At 43.3% G+C, this 24,279-nt stretch overlaps 1 protein-coding gene across 2 annotated transcripts in view; it reads left to right on the forward strand.

Annotated features, from left to right (window-relative positions):
- The first annotated feature begins 3,506 nt into the window (after positions 1-3,506).
- arhgef4 (Rho guanine nucleotide exchange factor (GEF) 4) overlaps positions 3,507-24,279 on the forward strand; it is a 68,254-nt gene continuing 47,481 nt past the window's right edge. Inside the window, exons 1-2 of one of the 2 annotated variants that reach the window (XM_028433340.1) lie at positions 3,507-3,949; positions 6,364-6,393. In XM_028433340.1, coding sequence (XP_028289141.1) covers positions 3,761-3,949; positions 6,364-6,393 — 219 coding nt within the window. In that variant the 5' untranslated portion in view covers positions 3,507-3,760. Of the gene's footprint in view, positions 3,950-6,363; positions 6,394-17,915; positions 18,054-24,279 lie in introns of those variants that run through there. The other variant, XM_028433342.1, reaches the window with a different exon arrangement.

A 24,279-nucleotide genomic window follows, 5' to 3' on the forward strand; every position in this document is an offset into this window, starting at 1 on the left:
TATTTATCCTGTGTATTTTATGAAGTTTACAAAATGAGAATTTTATTAAATTACTATTTTTCTTCATTGCATCATTTGTCAGGATCAATAGCGTAACATTTGTCAATCCATGAAACCAGTAAAATACATAATCTCAACACAGCTGAATTAGTATGAGGGCACCCTGTCATTGGGCCACGCCCTTCCTGTCAATCAAGCCATCTGAACCAATTACCGTACAGGTAGGAACTGTGACGCTGCTCAGACCGGATATGGACGCTCACAGGTCACAGGTAGGTTTTAATCATAATCTTTAACTAACCAGCCAACTGTTCTCTGTGTTAACACATAACGAACAGCTTACAGAAGAAACGCTGCTTGTAACACAAATTAATTTCTGAAGCTAACTGTCAGATAATAGGCTAATGCTAATGCCGTTGAAAGCTACTTGACGAGGCTACAGTAAGCTAGCTAGCTGCTGTAGTTTAGCCCACAAATGTTTCTGACAAAACCCGACTATTAATTTCAGGCCTGAAGGTTTTGCATGTTTTTGTTCTTCACTTTGAAATAATTCAGTGTTCTACCTTGCAGTATGGTACATTTCAATGCCAGGACTCTGCCTTAATATCAGAAAGTTTACCTAATTACTGAAGTAAACGTCTTTATATAGTTTCTTTGCTGCATTGTTGTTCAAATTGTACATAAGAGATGTCTTATTTTTTTTATTTTTTATTGAACAGTGTTTTTGTACTGCAGTGTAATTTCCTGATGAGTGACACCCAGCTGATAGACTCTCTCATTAGCTGCTTGCTGTGCATGCAGGCTGCAGGCTGCAGGGTGACCCCCTGGATTAAAGTCGTATCTGGGTTTGCTGTTGTTCAATGAAACCTCCAGGGCTGAGAATTTAAAATTCATTCATAAGAGTCAAAAACTGCAGCTCCCTCCGCAGCCTCTGAGTCCGGCTCCAGAAGTTTACAGCAGAAAATAAACATGTTTACAACCTGGTCTCTCTATTCAAACTTTCCCCCTTTATGACAACTGTACAGGGAAAATGGGGGAACTGCAGTTGTCAAAGGTTGGCGCTGGGCGTTACCTGTTCAGGTTGTTTGATCCGTGCTTGTGCTCACCCTGTGTTTTGGTCCACAGGTCATGGATGCATATGTGGATCTCTGTGTTTCATTCAGGTAAGTGTTTTTGGAGAAGCTCCCAGATCTATTCTAAATATTCCAAAAAAACTTGTGAGAATGATTTTTAAATATACATTTAATGAGCTGTAACCTGACAGGGATGAGGTGCAAATAAAAATGCTGATTAAACCGTTTTCTTCTGGAGATAAGATAAGATTCTGGTCACAGTCCGACCCAGTTAAAGTTATTGTGAGTGACACTTCAGACGTGTTTGTCTTCTTCTTCTCTTCATTCAGGCTTCCTGTGTGGATAGCATCACTGCTCCGCGCCGCCAAACGGCTGAGGAGTGACCATGCCCGCCGCAGGAAGGTCTACAGACTTCTACAGAGGAAACTGGTCTGTACACATGTGTTACAATCATGGCTTTGATCAACAGTGATCAGTAATGCTGGAAGACTTGTTGCAAGCGCAGCTCATTGTTCATTGTTCCGTGGAACACAGTAAGGCTTAGTCCTGATTCTTAGCTGTGAGTTAGGTGATTGTGATTAGAGATCAGGATATCTCCTGGATACATATGGACACATTCAGAACACAAATGGAGAATTGTGTCATGTTCCATCGGACCTCCTGCTTCACCAGAACTTCACCATCATCGAGACCCGGAGCTCAGCTGCTCCTCTTTTTCCCCGTTGTCCTTGTGTCACTTGTGGTCCAGATGTTTAACAGAGTGGGTGTGAAGGAGGGGATTCTGCCTAAGCCCACCTATGTTTACCCCGAGGAGGTGAAAATGGTGATGCGTTCTGCCTTCCCAGAGGACGTCTGTGACTACCCGAACCCCTGCCATGATCAGGTGAGTGTGACCGCATCTCAAGTTTGGTACCAGATGTATATTTTATAACCTAATTTTAACTTCTATAAAATACCATTTATACAATACTGTATATAAATATTGAATATACTGTGTGTAGAAAAGACTTTTAACAACATGTAGTGAAGGAATTTTAAGTGTTTTTGGCTTAATATTATGATCGCACACATCGATATTTTACATATTTGTGGATGTAATAATCATCCTAGAGTTTAAATGTAGATTTTTACTAAATTAGAAGAGAGACAGAAAATGGGATGAACATGATTGTTGTTGGCATAGAGACACCAAATAAACTTTAAAAGATAGATGTGTAATGTAACACCAACAGCAGGAACACATGTATAGTGTATTAAGGCCATATGTAAGAAATAAGAAAAGGAAAAAACAGCCAGTAGAGGTAAGGAGTGGGCAGTGGTTTTAGCAAAAACAAAGACAATTTTGACACTAATGTCATAAATAAACTTGTTAATGTATCATGGAAAATCTCTCACAATTATGAGAAAAATATCAAAATGTATGAGAAAAAACTCTTTAGGAGAAAAAGCTGAGAAAATAAACAAATTGTGAGGAAAAAAGGACAACTTTTTAAGAAGGAACTCACAAATATGTAAAAACTTGGAACAAACTAACAAAACTGGACGAAAAATAGTGACAATTTAATAAGAAACCATATAAAGCTTAAGAAAATATCCACGTTACAGCCGCAGCATACAATAGAGTAGTATTACAAACATATAAACACATTAAGTATTAAGGTGTAAAACCTAAAAGCTGACTGGTAAATCTGAACAATTCTTGCAATATAAGAATATATATAAAAAAAGATATGTACAATTATATATACAGTGGGATAAAGATCTGAAAATATACAGGTGGGTGCGCAGTATGTATACCTGCTACACAAAGGTGAGCTGTTGTAAAGTGTCGTTGCTGATGGCTGCAATCATTTTTGAACCATATTTATATACTGAAACTCTACTCTTGTGACTCTTTTCTTTGTTTTACTCTCTCTGAACGTCCATTGATCCGAGCTCAGGTCGGTTCTGTTGTGATGCCGTGTCGTTCCAGGTGGTGTATGTCACTGTAGAGGATCTACACAAGGTGGAGGTCGGCTGAACGCTCTGTCTCTGCCTGTGCTCGTGCACCATGCTGTTGAATGAGGAGTTTGAAATGGTTTGAACTGTGTTTGGCCGTTCTCTGTTCTCATGAGCCGCTTTCTTTTGTTTATCAGGAACGTGTATTGTTCAGTTCATCTTATATTATATACATATATTTGTACATTTTGAACATGGTTACCATGACAACTTTACTTTAAGCCCACTGAAGGAGAGCACTATGTTCATGTGCGGCAAACTGATGCGCTGTACGGTGTGTTTGGATCGCTCCCTTCAAAATAAATGGGCTGGATGGAACATTGAGAGTTGTTATGTGATGCTGCCAGCAGGGGGCGCTGTGAACCTGCACTGACGTTGTGTAATGGAGCTTGGAGAAAAGCACACTTTATAACTCGCGTGGGTTTGTGGGGAATTTGTGTGCGACTCGTAATCTGAAAAATTAAAGGAGTTCACACAGGAAGCGATCCGGGCGCGCGGCTGTGCGTCACTCAGACCCTCGACACGCGTGTGAGTGGGCGCATCACTGAGACCGTGCGGCAGGAAAAGTTGGTGACAGCATGGGAAGTGATTTTCTAAGTATCAGTCGGCAGATGTCCGTGGTATTTGTAGGTGCGCGGTGAACTTTGACGGAGCCACACACACAGTTCCACAGCAGCGGGGGAGCACCGATGGATACACCGGGGAGTAGCAGAGAATCGGCCGCGGGGAGCAGCGGGTCTGCCCGCACACAGGAGCCGAGCGGCGGTGCACGGTCGGAGCTCCTGCTGTATCTCTCCGGTCTACCGGAGCGGTACCGGACCGCCAAGTTCAGCCTGGCCGCTTACCTGCTCTGCTGGACTCTGCTCAGATGGTACCAGGTCAGAACCTGTCCTTATCCTAATTATAGCTGAGATTATTAAGACATTTAATTGAATTGGGTCCACCACAGTCAGAGTCAGGTTCATTCCCCATATACTATGGTGGTGTTTCAAAGTTTGTGAACTGTTTAGTATTTTCTATTTTTCTGCATAAATATGACCCAAAACATCAGCAGAGTTTCCTGGATGTAGACAAAGACATGTCAATCAAACAAATGAGACAGAAATATGAGACGGTGTCCTTTATTTATTCGGTAAAATAATCCAATAAGACATACGAGTGAGTGGTAAAAGTATGTGAAGCAAACTAAAGGTTTGCAGTAACTGCTGATCAGTTGTTCCATCGATGAATGCAACATGAGATACAGCAAAACAGGCCCAAACAATGATCCTACCACCGCCGTGCTTCACAGATGGAAGATGGTTCTTAAGCTGGAATGTAACACTGGATCATTTTCCTAAATAAGCCTGAGGAAAACCAACGCTGATATTTCTGTCATTGGTGTGATTGGCTTCTCTTTGTCTTCGTTACCCATGAGTGTTCTGGTTTAAAACTTTATGAGGTCAGTACAGATAGTTTTACATTTGATATAAATAACACAACACAGAAGTTGTTTTGCTGTAGTTTCATAAGAATATGAAACTGCACAGAATTGAGCAGTAAATAACAATGACAGAAAGACAGAGTCATGGTCCGTAGGTGTGACCAGTTCCTGAATCCTGCCGTTGTGACACCTGTTTGACAGGTGGAAACAGACAGTGTTGATCTCAGTTTACTCCAAATTCAAGCAAATTTACATGAACTTCTGGAAGTTGTTTGCATGCCGCAGCTGGTCCACCCAGAACACATCCGTGCATATTCCAGTTAAAAGCTGTTTGGAACAGCTGACCAGGCTCAGCGCAGCAAGGGTTCTGGGTAAAGCTGGCAGTCTTTTCTTTTCTTTTCTTCAGTCTGGGGACGACTTTGTTCTGAGTGTCTGAGCTCCATCCTGACAAACCAGTTTTAGAATTCGAATCAGACCAATGACGTGTGTGTGTGTGTTTGTTGTTATGGCCACATAAGGCTGCACATTGCTCGGCTACATGAATGAGTTTCATGCTTTCATTGCTTTTAAGCGTCTGCACAGGACTTCACTGTGTTTCTTATGTATTTCTGAATGTGGTGTGGTGTGAAGCCTGTGGATAGAGAGGAGAATTAAGATCTGACCGAGGCAAGCGTTGAAAGAAACTCGTATATTTTCATGGCACTTTTATGAGTGATGTCAGTCTTGCAGTGCACCATGGGAGCTGCTCTCCACGCTTTGCTGCACATTGACTTGACAAAACCATTAGGCTGCTTAATAGGGCGAGGGTGTGGCAGGAAGAGTGTCAATCCCCAAAGGTGAAAAATGTCCATAGTCTGAGCTCATGATCTTGTCTTTGCAGCGCTGACTGCAGGGACAAGCAAAGTCATGTCTAGAATCTGCCTGCAGGCTGCTGAGCAGCTTCATCCAGCCACACGGATCATCCTTCTGCTGGATTCCTGCAGTGTACACTTGTCCTCAGTAAGATCTCAGATATGGGTTTCATTGAATAATGCAGAGGTCTGGGTGCAGTATACTGCTGCTGCTGCATAAACATGACCCAAAACATCAGGAGCTTGTCACACAGGTTCTGAAAGTGGACATCGAGGACCATATAAAATGAGACACAAATATTACACTGGCAAAGGTATACAATCCTCTAGGTTTATATAGGAACATGTTCCCATCTGTGAAGCATGGTGGTGGTAGTATCAGGGTTTTGGGCCTGTTTGGCTACATCAGGGCCAGGACACTTTTTAGATAACTATGTAGATATTTTGGTTTGGACCTAAGCGGTGAGCTGTGTCCCTTTGCCATCCAAAGTTTTCTCCCTGTCAAAAGTTAGTGTTGGTTCTTAATCCTAATCGTTACTCTAAGCACATCAGAATAATCTTGCCATGCTCCAGCTATGTGCCTGGTGCCAATCCAGCAGTGTATGGACCAGTGAGCATCCTTTGGATATAGTCTAGATTTCCCTTCAATGCCGACTTTTCTCTATGCATTAAATATCTGTGGACATGCCCACAAAGATGCTAACTGCTAAGGGATGAGTGGAGCAACATGTTGTCTTTCTTTTTCTGTGATTCGGTGATCTGATAGGTTGCTCATGAGAGTTTGTGACATCATGAAGTGTTCTTTTTTGCTTGTCCTTGTCTATACATTTGGGACCTCTTGAACAAAACATCCAGCACGTCAGGTTAAATATATACAGAGTATATTAGTACAGAATCAGGCTGATGCTTTGTTATAGTATGTATGTGTGTTTTGAGACATTTTAATGAAAGCAGGTCACTTTTGTAAATGCCTGTGAAATAATTTAATTAATCTGGATCTTTTTCTTTGTCTCCTCAGAAACTCCGATGTCAGTCTGCTTCTGTACAGGTAAGAACTTGTCTTCTTTGTATGGTTCAAAGATGCTGCTGTGGCACTTCCTAGCTTAGTTGGCACTGTTTTTATGATTTGTGATGATGTACACATGCTAGCAGCAGTTAGCTAAAGCTAACTATTGCAGTGTAAGGAGATTGAGCTACGCTTTAAATCTTTATTAGAATTCCAGTCACCTTTCATGTGCTTTAATGTTTCCCGGATCACTGCTTATGTGCTTTTCATATGAGGTTCAAAGGCTCACATGACGGCAGCTACCGGTGGACTAGTTAAAACCATGTGGCACAAAAAGCTTCTGAAGTTGTTGCGGTGTGTTACGTCCTCGACTGACGCAGAAGAGGACGCAACACACCGCAACAATCGTTCCGTGCTGTGACAACTTTTAAGAGAGGAAACTAGTGAGCTGACTATTGCTTGTTAATATCACTGGACATGACAAGTTGTTGGGGCAGCTTCACCCTGTGACCCCTACATGATATAGCATCTCATACAGTCTGCCTGTCAGCGGTTTGCCTGCTGGATTCTGAGGACACTCTCTGTAATTTACACTACATGGAGTTGAGTCTGGTTCATGGTGGAGCTCAGAAACCACAACAGCAATAGAACTGTGGGAGCTGTCTGAGCCCGCTGTGGGGTTTCCCTGGTGCCTCGAACAGAGGAGTAATGCAAGGACACAAAGTTTCTCTTCAAAAATTTCTCTTCAGCTGATGTGCAGTTGTCTTGTGTGCATGAACGTTATGATCAAGTAAACCACTTCATGACTTCACAATAAGTCATGGATGCTTTTCATGTAAACCATGCTAAACCTAAGCCATTTTCTAATGGCAGGAGAAGGAAGAGGAAAAATGGTAATAGACAGTTTTCATAAGTTTAAACAGAGCTGCAATATTGAGGAAACAAGAGCTGCATGTTTCACTAATAATATGTACGCTTGCATCTGCTGCCTCTGAATGCCCTGGACTGTTACCTGCTGCATTGGACATTATCAGGACTTTGTGCTTGGTAGTCAGAAGATTAAAGTCCGGTTAATACCTGGTTTGTCTGAGTCAAGTTAGATTTTTCTGTTGCAGTTGTGCTAGTTAAAGGTAGAGTAGGAGATTTTGAAAACTCAGAGTCAGCCAGATTTAGAAAGTAAACACACGCCCCTTTCTCTCGGAGCTCACCTCGAAGCCACGCCTCCAATCACATGGACGCACATTACCTGAAGACGAGCTGCGGTCTGTGACTTCGGCCATCATGCACGTACCTCTCTGGTGCGTGCAGAGTGACAACCAGCCAATACTCCACGCAGGGTCCACCCAGAGGATTGGCTGATGTTTTTAGTGTTTTATAGCTTCAGATGATTCATATTCTTCGTTTTAATGAGAAACTGCCGAACTAGTTAGTTGCTATCGGACTGTAAGGAGAAGTTACACTAATTTAACAAAAAGTGCATCAGAATGAAATCTCCCACCCTACCTTTAATGTTTGAGAATCTTTTTGTTGTTTATTACCACTAAACCTAACCAAACAGAGACTGTAACATAGTGATCTAAAACAGCAACACAATGTGAAAGTAGTCAGTGAGGGAAAACCGATGTGAGTGCAACAACAGTGAAGTCCTCTGAAGATAATCCAAGCGGATTTTCTTGATGAAAGTGCAGGGATCTTTCTACACCCTTGCAGAGGTTTGGATGGCCTTTCTGTGACCTCTCACAACCAGGTACTATACAAGCCTTTTGGAAAACATACAGGAACAGCAGCCGTATATGATGAGATATGTATGAGTAACAAACCTGCCATCTCATCTGTCAGACAATTTGGTGCTCCTGTTCTAGTGGTACAGTAAAGCATCCTTGTTGTTCAGATTAGTCCAAAGGCACAAAGATGTTCAGGGAAAGCAGCACTAAATGCAAATCATCTGCTGATCCTTGTGGGTCCCACACATATACAAGCCTGGATGGATTTGTGTGTGTGTGTGATGTTTGTAAAAATTCCAGCTAGGCCACAACATTATAGCCTCTTTCATGAAGTGAATGAATGAATGAATGAAGTGAAGGTGAAAGGTGAAGTCTGGTCTGTGGGACTACTCAGCCTCTGTTTGTAGCCTTATGGAATGCACCAAATGTTGACAACATTCCTCTGAGATTCTGGTCCATGCTGCCTTGATTGCGTCACATCCTTTTGACAGATTTGTCAGCTGCATGCGAAGGCTGCAAATTTTCTGTTCTGCCACATATTACGTGTTTCTTGGATTCAGGTCTGCTTATTGTGGAAGCCACTGAAGTCCACTGTACACACAAAAATGTGTGCTCCACCGGTGGATACGTTTTTGTGACAGTTTTGTCCTTTGTACCTCCATGACTTTGTTCTAGTTCCGTTAGCTTTCTGGATAATTTGCATAATATACAGGTGTTCAGTTGTCAGTATAAGTAAAATGCTCAAAGCATTTGAAAATGTCAGCTATTTTGTTCTTTAGAGAGACTCAAAGCCAGAGGTCAAAAATAGTTTGGTCAGGAAAAACCCTAAACCTAGCAACAGTGCAGCTGATCCAGAAGTCTGCACAGACGGGCCATTTTCTCCTGGTGACTCTATGTCTTCTTTTCAATGTTTGCTGCATTTGTGCTTGAAAGCATATCAAAGGGCTGTGGACATTAAGCGCTGCCAGGACAATGCAAGTGCCAAGTTCTAACTGCCACCTTCACTGTGGGCTGTTTTAATAGAGCAGCTCGGAGCACCACAGTTTCAGTCTGTCCACAGCACATTGCAACAGAACATCACTGCCATGAGCCAGACTGGGATTTGCAGCTGACCACATGAACATAGAAAAAAAAGTTTTATGGTCAGATGAGACAAATACAAGTTGTTTTGGCCACAATTACCATATGATTGGATGACTCGGAGAACACCTACTGTCAAGCATGGTGGAGGTAGTGTCATGCTCTGGGCTGTTTTGCTGCCACACAAACTGATACAGAAGGATACCTCAGGATTCTTTAGCATAACCTCAAACCATTTATTAGCCAGTGTTAAAAATTGCAGTTCACATTGCAGCCTCTAGGGGCTGGCTCCAAAAGCGAGTCAATTCCCATAGACTCCACTGCACCTCTCCATATGTGGAGTTTAGGTGGACTGTGATGCTGCCAACATGGCGATGGTTAGAGCTAACTCTAAGTGATGGCACAGAAGCTTTGTCTGTATTTGTTACTGTCACTGCACAGGCCCAACTAAAAATTGAAAGGACTCACACTGATCTGTGTTCAATTGCTCATTTTTGATATTTTTGTATTTAATTAGTTAATGTTGGACAAAAAGGTAGACAGTAATGTCATGGTCAGCAGCTGCGATTGACAGTTGTGGAAGTGATGATGAATTATGAATTGCTTTTTTTTTCTTATCGAGCCTTCGCCGTTAGTAATCTGTGTTGGAAGGCTTGTTTCTGAGTTGTACTGAGTGGTTGTCTCTCTCTCTGTTAGCCCTGTGGTAGGCTGCTGAATGTCCACCTGTCCATGGTGCACCATGGATGTTCACTGGGGGGGAAGCCAATGAATGGATGCATTTTATAGAGTATGCATCACCAAAAAAAAAAGTAGAAGTGAAAGATTCTATGGGGGCCTATTTGCACCACTGAGCTTTGGTCAGATGCTTATTTACTCTCTGCACATGCAAGGGTCAGCTGCCATGCTGGGTTCACGACATGCAAGTGTTATAATCTGTCTGGCAGGCGTTTCCTGTGAATGATCCTCCTGCTGTAGAAAACTGAATAAAACAAGAGGATTCCTTCTTGGCAGCTCCGTGTTGAAGCCAGTGGTTTTAAAAAGCGTGACTATTTCTTCCCTCTGTCCACCAAAACACACTGTCAGAACACACGCAAGGTGGTCTGCAACCCTTCCTCCATGCATGTGTTTGTCGTAGTGTGAGAACTTTGCACACACACACACACACACCAGTGAGTTAGTGTCTAGGGTTGAAGCCGTCACATTCCTCTCAGAGGGGTAGGGCTGAAGCGGGGTTGGCGGGGTGATGGGCCGCCGTCCAGGCTTTAACACACAGTTGCAAAGTTGACACAAGAGAGATACTCTGGAATTTGTCTCATTTCATACCCAGCCAAGCTGAGGGGAATAGATGGCGAGGAAACACTCAGCTGTCCCGTTTCCCATGCTCCCTCGCTGCATCCATAGCTGTGAGAAAGTCTGCAGTCTTCTCATTTAACTTACAGGGTTTCAGCACTGTTCAGACATGTTTCTAATCTTATCTTTTGTTAACCTCAAGACTTCTTTTGATGAATGATTGTTTCTTCATTTTTTCATCAGTTTAGATCAGCCTCTGATATCCTGTTTTTATTTCACGTGGCCTCTTCTTAAAGGAATGTTGTGCCGCTAGCAGCCATGTGTAACAGGTGATTAATGATACAAATACAATCTCTTGAAGCCTCTGATGATCCGTGTGAGTGTTGACGGTGGAAGAGATACCACTGACCTGGGAATGGCACAAATATGTCATTATACATATAATGATAATAAAAACATTAGTTAAACTAATATTTTTTTTTCTGAATGGTCTGAAATGTCCTCCTTTCGGTAGATAGCTCAATTTTGAGCAGACCGAGTTCATCACAAGCAGTAATTAATAATTATAATATAATATATAATAATAGTGGAATCTTAAACCTCATTTGACACCACCTCCTCTGGCTGAAGGATATTCATTAGAGTCTAGTAAAAGCTTGGTTTGAAGTAAAACCTGTTTTATTTTGATGAAAGCGAAAGGACTAAACTCGATCCTTTGTTTGTGCCGGTGGGGAAAAGTGCTCACTATTGATGTGTGGTTTTCTATAGTTGACCTAGTTCCTCACTGTGACATTCTGCCTGTATGGAACTGCGATGATTAGGTTAGAGGCAGATGGGAGGCTTTGATGGTCTGAGTGATTAGCTGTCCTGTTTATGTGGGTGGACACACACAGCTCCTTGTGCAGCAATAACAGCAGCTACTGTTCAATGATGGCAAGCTGTCCTGGGCCAGATACAGCAAAAACAGACCCAAACCATGGTACTACCACCACCATGCTTTACAGATGGGATTAGGTTCTTTTTTCCTTTCTCCAAACTTCTAATGCTGCTGCTAAGTCTGACTATTTCTGTCCAGTTCTGTGTCTGGGGTTACATATTGTGTGGCTAAAGGTAAGCTGTTAAGCTTTCACTGTACCAGGCAGGGGGGTGTTAACAAGAAGCCAGCAGGTTAAAACTGTTTTTTTGAGGCTACTGTAGGAACATTTGCCACTTTAGGTAGCTATTTTGACTCACTGTGAGCTGCTATGACTTTTATATTGTATTGTTATAAACAGCACTTCAATAAATGACCACCATGTTGACTGCAGAGCCATGTGTCTCTGTGTCAGCAGTTGTAAAAAAAAATGATTCAAATCCTTGTGAAGTGTACTCTGGGACTGTCAGCCTGGATAGAAGGCAGCTATCGTGTTTGTATGCTCATCCAGCACGTCCATGACATCATTTGTTTGTATGAGTGTGAGCCAGCGCTTTAGAGTGGGACCGGGTTACTTTGATCCACCTCTAACCCAAATTCTTCCTGCAGCTGAAAATAGAGGGGGAGAGAAAGGGGTCGGAAGGGCCGGTAGGCCAGCAGAATGGAAAGGGGAGAACCAAAGAAAGCATTCCTCACAAAGGAGGACGAAATGAGCCAGAGGGAGCGTAATTACTGACTGACTGCTTTTCTTTTTCTAGACCTGTGGTTTCTCTGCCCGGTCATTAGGTTTCTCTGGCCCTCCAGGCCCAACACAACAGATTTGTATGTGAGTGAGAGAGGTAGAAAGACAAGGGAGCAGAGCACAATTGACATAATTCCTTTATAGTCTTGTTATCGTCAAGTTGGCAACATAACCTTGGTGGTAAGGTTCCTGTCCACTGATTTTTTCACAGTTTTGCAATAACATACAATTGCACAGTGTTAATGAGCTGTGCTCCACTGGCTCTGACAATGGATGGAGCATCTCCTCTCACCATCCACGACTCCAGCTGATAACTCGCTGTCAGTTCTCATTAAAGCTCAGATCACACAGTGAGAACACACATGAGAGTTTGAATTCTGCTGTGATTGTTGTTGAGTGCCTGCAGGCACCAATCAGTCCTAAAGTTCATTCCAAGTGTTTCAAAACAGCTGGAGTATCAATGAAAATATGACGACTGAATGTTCTTATTTATGTACTGACTGATAACCCAGGTCAATAACCTACAGCTTCAGGCAGAGATGTACTGTAATCTTACAGACAGACTGTAGTCTGTGTCTTTCTGTTAGCCATTACATTTTGACCATATTAGGAAGCAAGTGAATATTTTGTGCTCTTGATTTATGTTAGAAACAGGACAATGGTCAGCAAAAAAGTGACTTTAACAAGGACCCAAATGGGACGTGTAGAGAGTCAGAGCAGCTTTGTGGTGTTTCCCATTCTGCACAGGCCAGTAACAGAATTTCCCGATGGCCTGTTTGAGCACAATGGTTCAGGATTGGTTTGAGAAACACAACAATCAGTTCAAGGTGTGGACTTGACAAATTCAATACATCTGTTGGATGTGCTGGACACACAATCCGATCCACGGATGCAGCACCTTGCAACTTACAGGATTTAAAGGTTCTACTGCTAATGTCACAGCAACCCTACAGAGGTCTATAGAGTCCATGCCTCAGTTTGTCAGTGTTAAGAATGGACCATCTATTGTGTCTACCCTCAACACTACTTGGAAAGGACAGATGTTTTCAAAAGAATGCTTGGTGAACCAGCTGTCAGACACTGGCCTTTATGAGCTAGCTTCAGCCAATGAGAGAGGCCGAAGAGGAAAGACACACAGAGACTAGCAGGTAGCATGTCAGTAGATGCTTCTCTATCATTAAAGTGAATGGTCAGTTTTCTTTGATATATTAGTCAAAAGAGTAAGACTGTGACTCTTTGATGCTCTTAGTTAAGATGTCAGAACGCTCTGCATTAGTAGCATTTCCCTGACTTATTTAAAAAGATGACAAAATACTTTTACTTTTTCATCCAAAATGTATATTGTCTGTAAATTCTTGACCAGCCAGGGCTGATTTCTTTCTCCGAGACCCTTGATAAACAGACCCAGATCCAGAATGAAGGGGCCTGGTGGTACATTCTCAGCCTTATCATGTTCCACGCTTTGGGCAGCTGATTTGCATGTCCCTCTCATCAGTAATTCAAATCAAAGAAACAAAACAGTGTGTTAAGTGGCCACTTGGGGGGAACGGAAGGGGTGGAGAAAAGTGGAGGGGCTCTTTGCACAAGCACTGCCACTCTTTAAAGTTCACAGAGCTGGCTCGGGCCTCTGCAACACTTGTTATGCAAATGAGGGAGCGGATGCATGATGATTTCCTCCTGTAACTGTTGGTTACCCAGGAAATATGGAGGGCACACTGTTTCAGTCACTTTAATAGAGAAAACAAGAGATTGGTGCTTTTGGTATTCTGTTTGGGTTGAATGAATCTCACTGTGGTGGTCCAGTTATTATAATTTTGTCATTTCAGATTTATGCTTATAAATTATGCCAAGATTAGCGTCCATCTGTTTAGAGGCATTTTCATTCAATGTGAAGGAATCGGGTTGTTGGCGTGCTTGGAGAAAGGTAAACACTGCATTCAAGCTTACCTGATCTCTGAAGCATGGTGGTGGTAGTATCATGGTTTGGACCTGTTTTGCTGCATCTGGGCCTGGCAGACTCACCATCATTGATGGACCAGATGAATAGACAAGTACACTCAGTTCCATTTTGTCATTCCCTTCTATTGGACTCTAAAACCTACATCTCAGAACTGTGCTGACGTGTCCATCTTTGTGCTGCATATTGTAATCACGTTATATAAAAATCTCACAGTTTCAGTCAGACTACTGAGCTCATGTTCAGTCAGCAGCACTTGGTGTCATGGACTCTTTTCCTCTGTAAAAAGTAGGCAACACTCTGAATTAAAGCAGCTTTTAGCTCCCTCATTAGGGAGCTCATCTGAAGAGTCAAAGCATTTTGTTGTCTGTTTTTTAATGAGGATGTTCGAGTGTTTTTCCCATGCTCTACCACTCCATCGAAGCCCTGTTCCTCCAAAATAAAAGCTCCATACACTAACCATTGCCACTATTTCAGTACAGAGCCCTCCTGTTCAGAACGGGAAGTCCAATCCTGTGAGCTTAGTATGTTAAACAGTATTGTCATGTATATGTGAGGCCACCATCTTGTGTACAAGTGGGAACACACAGCCCCTGTCTCCCATTGACAGGTCTAGTCAGTGCTGTGAAAGTGACTATATTATTGCTCTGGGCTGTACAGCTGGAGGTCCTGCAGCGGTTTGTACAGGGGTTGAACCTTTGACCTGTCCCCATATTGTGTTGTATACTGCAGTTTGTATTGTGGCTGCAACCGAGAGACTTTGGCAAAAATGGCTGTTCAGCCACTGACACCAACTTGTTTGGTCCCTGGCCTGGATGAATGATAGTGTACCTGTCCTGACCCCTGTTCTGTTTTTGAAGCACTCAGGTTTTGTCTTTGCTTTGTTTTGTTTGTGGTTTAACGGTGAACGGTTCTCTGTCTGTGTGTTGCCCTGCGATGGACTGGTGACCTGTCCAGGGTGTACCCCGCCTCTCACCCAAAACTAGCTGGGATAGGCTCCAGCCCCCTGTGACCCAAAGCGGGTTAGTAGAAGATGGATGTTTCCTGTGTATGTCTGTGTTTTACTTCCTCTTGTGTTTGCCTCCTTGGTAATTGCAGGCCCCGCCCTAAATGTTGTCACCTGTGTTTTGTCTTGTGTTCACTTTTGTGTTTGTTGGTTGGTTCCTGTTCCTGCATTTCTCCCTGTACTTCCTTTTTGGGTTTTTCAGTGGCTTTGTTTTTTCCCAGCAAAACTCACCTGTTAAATTAGTATTTTGCGTGTCTTCATTTGGGTCCTTCCTGCCTCTACACAACAGCACCTGGGAAAGGGGGGCACCTGGGAGTAGGTGGCACCTGAAGGGCGTTGGCTCACTTTTCAGTGTGGCAGCCTGAAAGAACTCTTGACTCTGAAATACAATGTTAATTGTTAGCTGGTAACTTTTTTTAAAGAGCAAGTTCAGTACCACAGTGAATCCACAGCATTTTTTTCATGATATTCTGTCTGTAAAAATGCATTTATTTGAGTTATGCAGAGTATGCAGTGATCTTTTAGCCTCTTTTGATCGTATCTGTGTCTTTCCCACTGGAAACAAAGCTGCTTGTGAAAACAAGGCATTAATGTGCGCACTTGTTGGGGAGTTTCTGGTCCACGAGTTCCTTTGGGAGCTAAGACATTGCTCTGGCACAGAGAAAGATCTTTACACGAGCAGGCAAAGCTTTAAGCCTGTTTTGTCCTAGTTGTTTGAGATTGCAGAGAACGAACAGAAACACCTGTAAACACTTCCACTCGTCCATTAACTTGCATATTCATTTGACCTAAATGATGTTGCTAAGGTCAGGAGCATCCTGTCTCAGGGTGATGCTGGAAAGTTCCTTCATGCATTTGTTGCTTCCAAATGTTCCAACGCTGCACTGTTGATTGTAATTTTTCTCTTTTAGCATAAAGCCCTTAATGGCCATGCTCCATCTTAGCATACCAACCTCATTATAGAACCAAGCCCCTGTGTGATCCTTCAGTATTTGACCCCTCTCCTATTAGAGGCTCATTCATTCATGCAGGTTGTGTTTTTGAAGTGCTGGTCAGCCGTGACCTTGGGGCATGTAAACCCTGGTGGTGAATCTTTTGTGGAGTCGTCTGGGCTCAGTGGTTGTTGTCAGGCTGGAGGGTGAACGGGAGGTCATGTTTGCTAAGTCTGTCTGTACTGGAGAGGATCCCAGAGAGTCATGGACACAAGGATTTTTGTGTCGTTTTCCAGCACGACGATGCTGTTCGCCTGCTGATGAGCGTTGTACACAGACTGACAGTCTTTACGTGGAAGTACAGTCTTTCATCGGTACAGTCTCCAGCGCTGTGTCTTCTAAACCTATAACTGGAACACATCTAACTTTAAAAAACTGACTGTTTTGGTTTGACCGATCAGTCCATTCCTGTTCTGTTGTGCTGTTGATGTGCCAGTGTCTAAATGGGTTGTGCTTGCCTGTTGGACCACAGCGACGTTTCTGTCCCTCTGTAATCCCGACAGGCAGCCGGCAGCCTGACCAGAGGACAGATGTTTATTTCAGGCCTTCTCGGAGGAGGAAGGCAGGGCTGTCGGAGAACAGTCTGAGTCAAGGCTGCAGCTCCGTGGATGCAAAAGCAGATGCTGAATTTTAAACCAGCCACACTGTCTGTTGGTTAGGAGTTGGTATACAGACATTTTAAGGAATATTCTTATGTTTTTAAATGCGATACCCAGTTTCTTCCGTAAAGTCATCCAAGGTTTTTCTATCTCTTCTCCCTTTCTTAGTTTCTTCCAACATTTTACATTGGATAAACCCAATAAAATCCAGCTCTTTGTACAGTCAGCATCCACTTTTCTCCATTAGTCACTCTAATTTAAGAGTATTAACCTGTGGAGATGAAGACTGTGTACTGCACATGGCAGGTGAAGCAGAAGAACTTGTAGTTCTATCTTTAACCCAGCAGGGGGCATGATTGTCCTTCTATTCGATCACTGTAAAGTTGACCAACGCATTCAGGAAACATTCAGAGAGTATTCTGACCATATCTCACTGGTTACTTTTTTTTCTATAATAATTGTGAAGTTAAGCCTGTAAATGAAACATGTGAGTCATTATTCTGACTCAGAGGCTTCATTCTCCTGTTTAGGAGCAAATAAATTCCACTTTAAGCCTTTGGTTACAGAACAGTGAAGTCATTGTTTCCTTGTTTGAATCTTTTTTATTTATTTTTTTTTATTTTTTTATTTTAGATACTGTATTAATCCCCAGAGGGAAATTCGTTACGGCTGCTGCACAAGCAGTGTCATACAATGACTAGCAAGGCGCGCCACAGGCTAGGGTGAAGTGTCTTGCCCAAGAACACACAAACAGTGACTAGGGAGGAGTTGGGATCGAACCACCAACCTTCCGGTTATTGGACAACCCTGCTATCCCACTGCGCCACTGTTGCCCAAATCTGAATCTGAATTCAGATTGGTTCGATCCCAACTCCTCCCTAGTCACTGTTTGTGTGTTCTTGGGCAAGACACTTCACCCTAGCCTGTGGCGCGCCTTGCTAGTCATTGTATGCCCAAATCTGAATCTGAATTCAGATTTGGGCAACAGAATCTGATGTATGAATCGTAGTCGTGTGTGGGCTTCTGTGCTGGTTGTTGTGTATTATTCTGCACATGACTTCTGGTGCCAAAGATGTGTGTCTTGGTGTCCCCACATTCACGTCCTCCACCTGAGTCCAGCCCTGCTGCTAAAGCTCTCAGTGTTATGTAACTCCTGTGTTCCTTCTCCCCACCTCCTCCTCCTCCTCCTCCTCCTCCTCCTCCTCCTCTGTGTGATCGGGGCTAAGTCTGTTGAAAATAGCAACAGGTTGTGAGGCTGGAGCTCCTACAGACCCAGAGACCTGGTGCAGGAGCAGACTTACAGGGGAGGGGAGGGGATGGAACACGTTTGTCTGCCTGCATCTGACTCTATTCTTCAAGTATGCTGAGTGTTATGTATTTCCTGCGCACTATCTTCCAGGTAAGACAGCTTACTTTGTTTCCAGTTTGTGTAGCCTCGCTAACCAGGGTAAGCTGTACAGTTGTTTGCCTCTCTTTGTTAGCGTTGTGATGGTGACCAGGCTGGGGTCATCCAATGACTTCTGGGATTGGCTCCAGCCCCCCCCCCCCCCCCCCTCCTCGCGTGACCCTTTAATAAGCCCTGTTGGACGTAAGCATGAATAGAATACATAAATGGGGGTCAAAGTTCACTGTGACCTCACAAGACCACATGACCATGACAAATGTTCTTCCAACTCTCTCTGATCCTCAAAAACACAAAACAATACTTCATGAATGTATGTTCAGTTGTATTTAAGTTATGATTGGTCTGATATGTTGTTAGACTGAGAACCCTCTTTGACATGCTCGTTTGCTTGTTTGAGGTTGATGTCAAAAGAACATGAGGGTATTATCAGCTTTACTGGGATGAAGGCTTTGAGGGCAAGCGTCTGCCGCTTCCCATCTGCTGCACAACATCAAATATACAAAAATGAGATTTATTAAGACAACCTGTACACAGACTCATCATTGCAAAGTCTTTATCTGATTATTTCATATGTATTCTTCACTACATTTTAGGAATAGCTGTGCTATTATGTTACCTGATTAAGTGTTAATCTCAGTGGGAATGTGACCTGAGTGTGCTCATCAGCTCTGCACAACAGATCATAATTCAATAATTCAGCCATGAAAGCATGTAATGTTTATTATGTTTGTTCACTCCTCTGCAGCTACAAGACTGCCCCAACTTGAATTAAGTGCATATTTGTTTTTGAAAGTTTTTTTTTCTATATTTCTGCATAAATATGACCCAAAACATCAGCAAGTCTAAGTTCACAAACTTTCAAGCACCTCAGCAAACATTACAGTGATCCATTTTACTTTTAAAATGAGCTTTAGCAACTGTGTGTGTGTGTTTATGTTTGTAGCCTCAGTGTGATTCAGATCTGAGGCATGTGAGTGGAGCTCAGAGCTGATCCACACCCTGTGCTTCAGTCCCCTGGGTGTTCAGTGGTCCATGCTGGAGCATTATTGGGGAGGAAGCACATGGGCACACACACACACACACACACACAAACACACAGCATAACACCCACTCTTTTGTTTCTTTGTAGAAGCTTATTTTGCAAAGCATTAGCTGTGTACTCTTTAGCTATGACTGCACTGTATTGACAGTTCTTCTCTTTGCATGGATTTTGGGATCACTTGGGGATCATATGTAGGGAGTGGAGCTACATCAATGTCAGGATAAAGTAGTTTTGTGTATGTTTGCTGGTATTATTGCCCGTCTGTGCACTTTTCTTCCTGAGAAATGTAGCAAAACCAACATGCTAACTGCTCCTTGCTGCCTTACAAAGGGCCCTCTGCAGCTTGCTTATATTTGTCTTTTCTGAGTCATTGATCTGATTGGTTGCAGATATGATGATGACTGATGATTGACAGATAGTAGCTAACGTTGTCCAATCATCTCCTGCAATTGCACAATTGTGGGTGTAGGGTGCATGATTGGGTACTGGTGTTTGGTGTTCAGAGGGCAATAACAGAAAGAAACATTATTAAATGTAGTTTAGTATGACCCAGCAGAGCCACATCGAGGGCCTGTGGCCAGACTTTGTCCTGGTAACCTTACAGACGCATTACCCTGCTGCTTGACCCCAGTGTGGGCACACAAAGACTTCTTTCAGAGCCTAACCCAACACCACATACTGTATGCACCGTCATCACATTCCATGTTCTCCTAGCACTAGCCTCAGCACACACAAAACTCCTGCCACATTTGAAACTTTCTCTGTGTAGAAGTGCAGGACAGCTCTGAGGGGAATCCTGTGGAGAGTTCCCACAGTTGGTTAATTTAGGTGACATGTCTGCCATCACTCTCTGTTGGGTGAAGGGGGCCTGACTTTGGCAGTGAGGGAGGGTCAGGAGGGCAGGGATCTCTCAAGCTGATGGACAGCTTACCTGTCACTGTGAGGGATTTTTGCTGCCCACACAGCAGTTATTAAATCTTTGTCTCATTGTCGTTGTTGGGGACTGTGTAATGAAAGCATCTGCAGCAGTCCACACCTCCCTGTTGTTAATTCTGACTGATTAAAAAGCTGCAAGGCTCCAGGGTGTCTGAGAACGTCTGGCAGGAGTTGGACTCAGTATGTGCGGTTTTACACTGATGCGAGGACAGTTTTACATGTTGGTCTCAGGTCTGTCCTGGTGGCATTCAAACCAGGAAGCTACAAGCTACAAAAACATTTCTTTCTAAGCCACTCCTCCAAGTGGTGAAACATCTTCGGTGTTCCTTTATATCTAAGTGTAAACGCCTTAACTTCAAAATAAGAGAACTCCACAGACCTCTGAAGGTGTTCTGTGGTGCCTGCACCAAGATGGTGGCAGCAGATCCTTTAAGTCCAGCAAACTGTGCGGTGGGACCTTCATGGATCAGACTTGTTTGTGGAGCACATCCCATAGATGCTGGATTAGATTGAGATCTGATGTGCCCACTGTAGACGCTTTCAGCAGTGGACAGGGGTCAGCATGGACACCCTGACTGCTCTGCAGCTGCTCTGTGTGTTCTGACACCTTTCTATCAGAACCAGCAGGAACTGTTTCAGCAGTTTGAGCTGCAGCAGCTCGTCTGTTAGATCAGCCTTCACTCTTTGAAGTGGTTCTTTGGACCACTTGACAGGTACTGACCACTGCAGACCAGGAACACCACACAGAGCTGCAGCTTTGGAGATGCTCTGACACGGTTTGCTTCCTGCTTCTAACATAAACTTTGAGGACCCAATGCACGACTCAGTGGTCATAATGTTATGGCAGGTTGATGGTATGTCTGACCATCCATCACTGTGATGTGTGTGAGGATTGTTTATTATTGCATTGTGTTGTGTCACTTCATCTAATCAGATGTTTTATTTTTGAACCACAAGCCCTTCCACTGATTTTTGCTGTTGTGTAAGACCTTTGTGTGTCTGTGTGTGGAGCTGGAGTAATAATTTGCTGCTTCTTTCTTTCCCACACTGTGCTATTGGTATTCCAACCCAGATCCGTTTTCACTGGTCCCTCTCTTTGTGTCATGTTTCCATGGCAGTGTCCCTCGGGTTAAGTGAAATGACTCTCTCTCTCGCTCTGTGTGTGAGGGTTTATTTTAAGTGGATGTATATCCTCTTTACAAACATATCACATGTGTCATGGTCAAAACGCTCACATTATAATCAGTGATTTATTGATGAAGTGTGGAGTGTTGATGACAGCAGCAGGGACTCGTGCTGTGCTGTTGGGTTGTAGTTGTGTTTCAGGATCACATGACATGATGTGTCACCCATTTTAAAAAACCAGGGGTACTATGGGTATTATTCCTTCTTTTCTCTTTTCATCACAGGACATCAAAAATGAGTGAGGTTTATTTAGGTCAGACGTTTGTTCTAGTTTCACGTCATCACTCTGCCCCTTCGGTATATTCGGACATTGGAAGTGAATGTATTGCAGCTCATTAGTTACGCTGCTCTCTGTGCTGTTTGTCGCTGCGGTGAATAGACGTCTGTGTCCCACACTGGAGAGCTCTGTTTTCCTTGCAGGACAGTTAGCAAAGCTAATGTGCTCAGATCCAGTAGTAAATGTTGACCTTTTTACTGATTCATGGTGACTGACATCAGCTCTGTCTTGTTTTTTTGCTGCTACTAAAGTGTGTGAAGCTTTTAGAATTTTCCATATTTCTGCATAAATATGACCCAAAACATCAGCAGATGAGGTGAGAAGCGAATCAAACTGCATAACACGATGGTGGTAATATCATGGTTGAAGTTTGTTTTGGGTAGATCTGACCAATAATACAAGAGTGGATATTTTCCTGAGGTTTGAAGTAGTGCATTTTGGTATTTGGTGTTTCTCTCTGTATGGATATAAACATGCCTAATGATGTGTAAGTGTAAACTTAATTAAAACCTAACCTTGAGTTTAACCTTTTTAACCCTAACCCGAAGTGTTTTTGATGCCAAACCCCAAAGATAAGTGAAAAGGGAACTGACCTTCACAGGTATCAGTCCTGTGGTTCGGTGACAGCCCAGATTCTGGCCAAATGTGTCTGGAATAAGTGAATACATTTGGCAATAATACAAATACTTCCAAAAAAACAGCATCTCACACTGCATCACAGAGCTGAAAGGAGTCAGTAAGGTCTATAGATTGAGCAGGAATATGGGGGGTGAATACTAATGAGCATCTGCAGTGAGATGCAGTGAGGTTTCACTCAGCTGGATTGTTGCCATCTTTGAGTCTTATAGGTTCATCCATGGTGCTTTTAGCTGGAATGTTGCACCTCACTTAAAACAGTAAAACATTGTCTATAGAGTTTAATCACTTCTCTGCTGCCCTCTGCTGGACAACACAGAAATATCATACACGCTTCATACACATTGAAGATAAATGGGGATCAATGGGTGTGTGTCCACAGTGTGGGAGGTGTGTGTGTGTGTCTGAGCTGCCGCCTGTGTGTCCGTTTCTTCTCATTAATAATTGAGTGTCTGGTGTAAATGGAGACAGCTGGCTGCTGTAACTATAGACGTCCATTAAGATGTCCATTAAGTCAGTTCTTTGTTTCCTGTGTGTGACCACTCTCATAAATTCATTCACCATCTCAGATAAACCGACTGCTGTCTGATCGGGGTCACTCTGCTTCAGAAGATTTGAGGAAGAACAAAGCTGACTAACTGCAGAGAGTTCATTTCATAGTTAAAGATTTTTTTTGTGTCACCTCCTATATTGTTAGCAAAGCTCACACCAGCCTGATTGTCCTATTATACGAGGGCAAAAGGGATATGGTGATCAATACGGCTCCACTCTGACTTTTGAAGATGATTGATTTTGCTCATCTTCAGCAGTTTATGATTAAATATCCATCCTGGTAGCTGACACATCTGGTAAAGATGGCTCTCTACAAGGACTCAGATCATTTGTCTGCCGACCTTTGACCTCTTCCCTCTGAGTGGTGGCTTTGGTCTGCTGTTCACAGCTGTTTCTGTTCTTCATGCTTGACCAAGATCTCTTGCTGTTTTATTGCACCAGCACTCTAAAGGCTTGATTTATGCTTCTACGCTGCAGAGGTTGTGCGCTGTGCGGAGTTTATGTTTGTTTACTTCAAACACGGTGCTGAAAAGGCGAAGTAGCGGTTACTTTTCAGAGATGATGGACAGCAGTGGATTTTATGTGATTGTCCGACCACTTAAGTTCACAGATGAGGAAAGAAAGCAAATGTAACAATATTGTAACCCCTGTTTGTACAGCATCGTCACCTCAACTCGTGATGGATGAAAAGTTGTATGCGTGGACCGCATCACAGTTTTTGTGGTACATTTATGAGGAGGTGCATGTCATGTCTGTAACTACAGCTGTAGGGTGCATGTGAGGCTGAGATTGTGTTGTGGAAGGGTTTGTGTAGGTGCTGGATCAGATTTCCTGACGACAGAAATCCTGTCTCCACTCTTACAGTTTGAGACCTATCGAGTTCTAATTTTAAGTAGCTCAGGGCCCTGATATCGAGAGATGGGAAAGTGCCTACAGGGACTGTAAGCTAGGTGTAGGCTCCCCTGTGATGCCAGGTGAGCAAGGCAGAGCCCTCAATTTAGCAGTGGACATTCTCTCACCTTTCAGTCATGAAAAGTTGGGTAATGACCGAGCCAGCTGAGGGGGTACTCTTGGACCTGACGGCATTGTGGACCTCCTGCTCAGAGCCCCCTCACTGGCGATTGTCTGAGTTTATTTCAGGTCTGCTTATTAGCATAGCAACTTTTATCGACCATTATATAGATGAGTGTACACTGAGGTATCACATTCAACCCCAGGGACTGCCACTGCCTCCCCTCATTTGCTCCTGAAAGGAGATCAGGTTCCACCTCTGCTTTCTGCTGAGGTTCAAGACAGTAGGCGACAAATCAGGGATGACCTCAGAGAGCAGCCAGATGGAAGTGGGGAGGTGGGGGTTGATGGTGATGGGGGGAGTGGTAGTAGACGGAGGCAGAGGAATGTGAGGAGGGGAGAGTAGCTTTCAGTCAGCCAACAACAGCTCTACATGCCCTGATAAGACACAGCCAGAGGTAAGTTTGACTTGTGTGTGGCTGCATTTATAAAGGTTGATATCAGCGTGAATAATTGATGTCGTCAGTCACTTTGTGTCATTTACACAAAGGAAACAGTTTGATGTGTCTGCTTTGTTCCGT

Source organism: Parambassis ranga, chromosome 20 (assembly GCF_900634625.1).
Source record: "Parambassis ranga chromosome 20, fParRan2.1, whole genome shotgun sequence".
NCBI lineage: Eukaryota > Metazoa > Chordata > Actinopteri > Ambassidae > Parambassis > Parambassis ranga.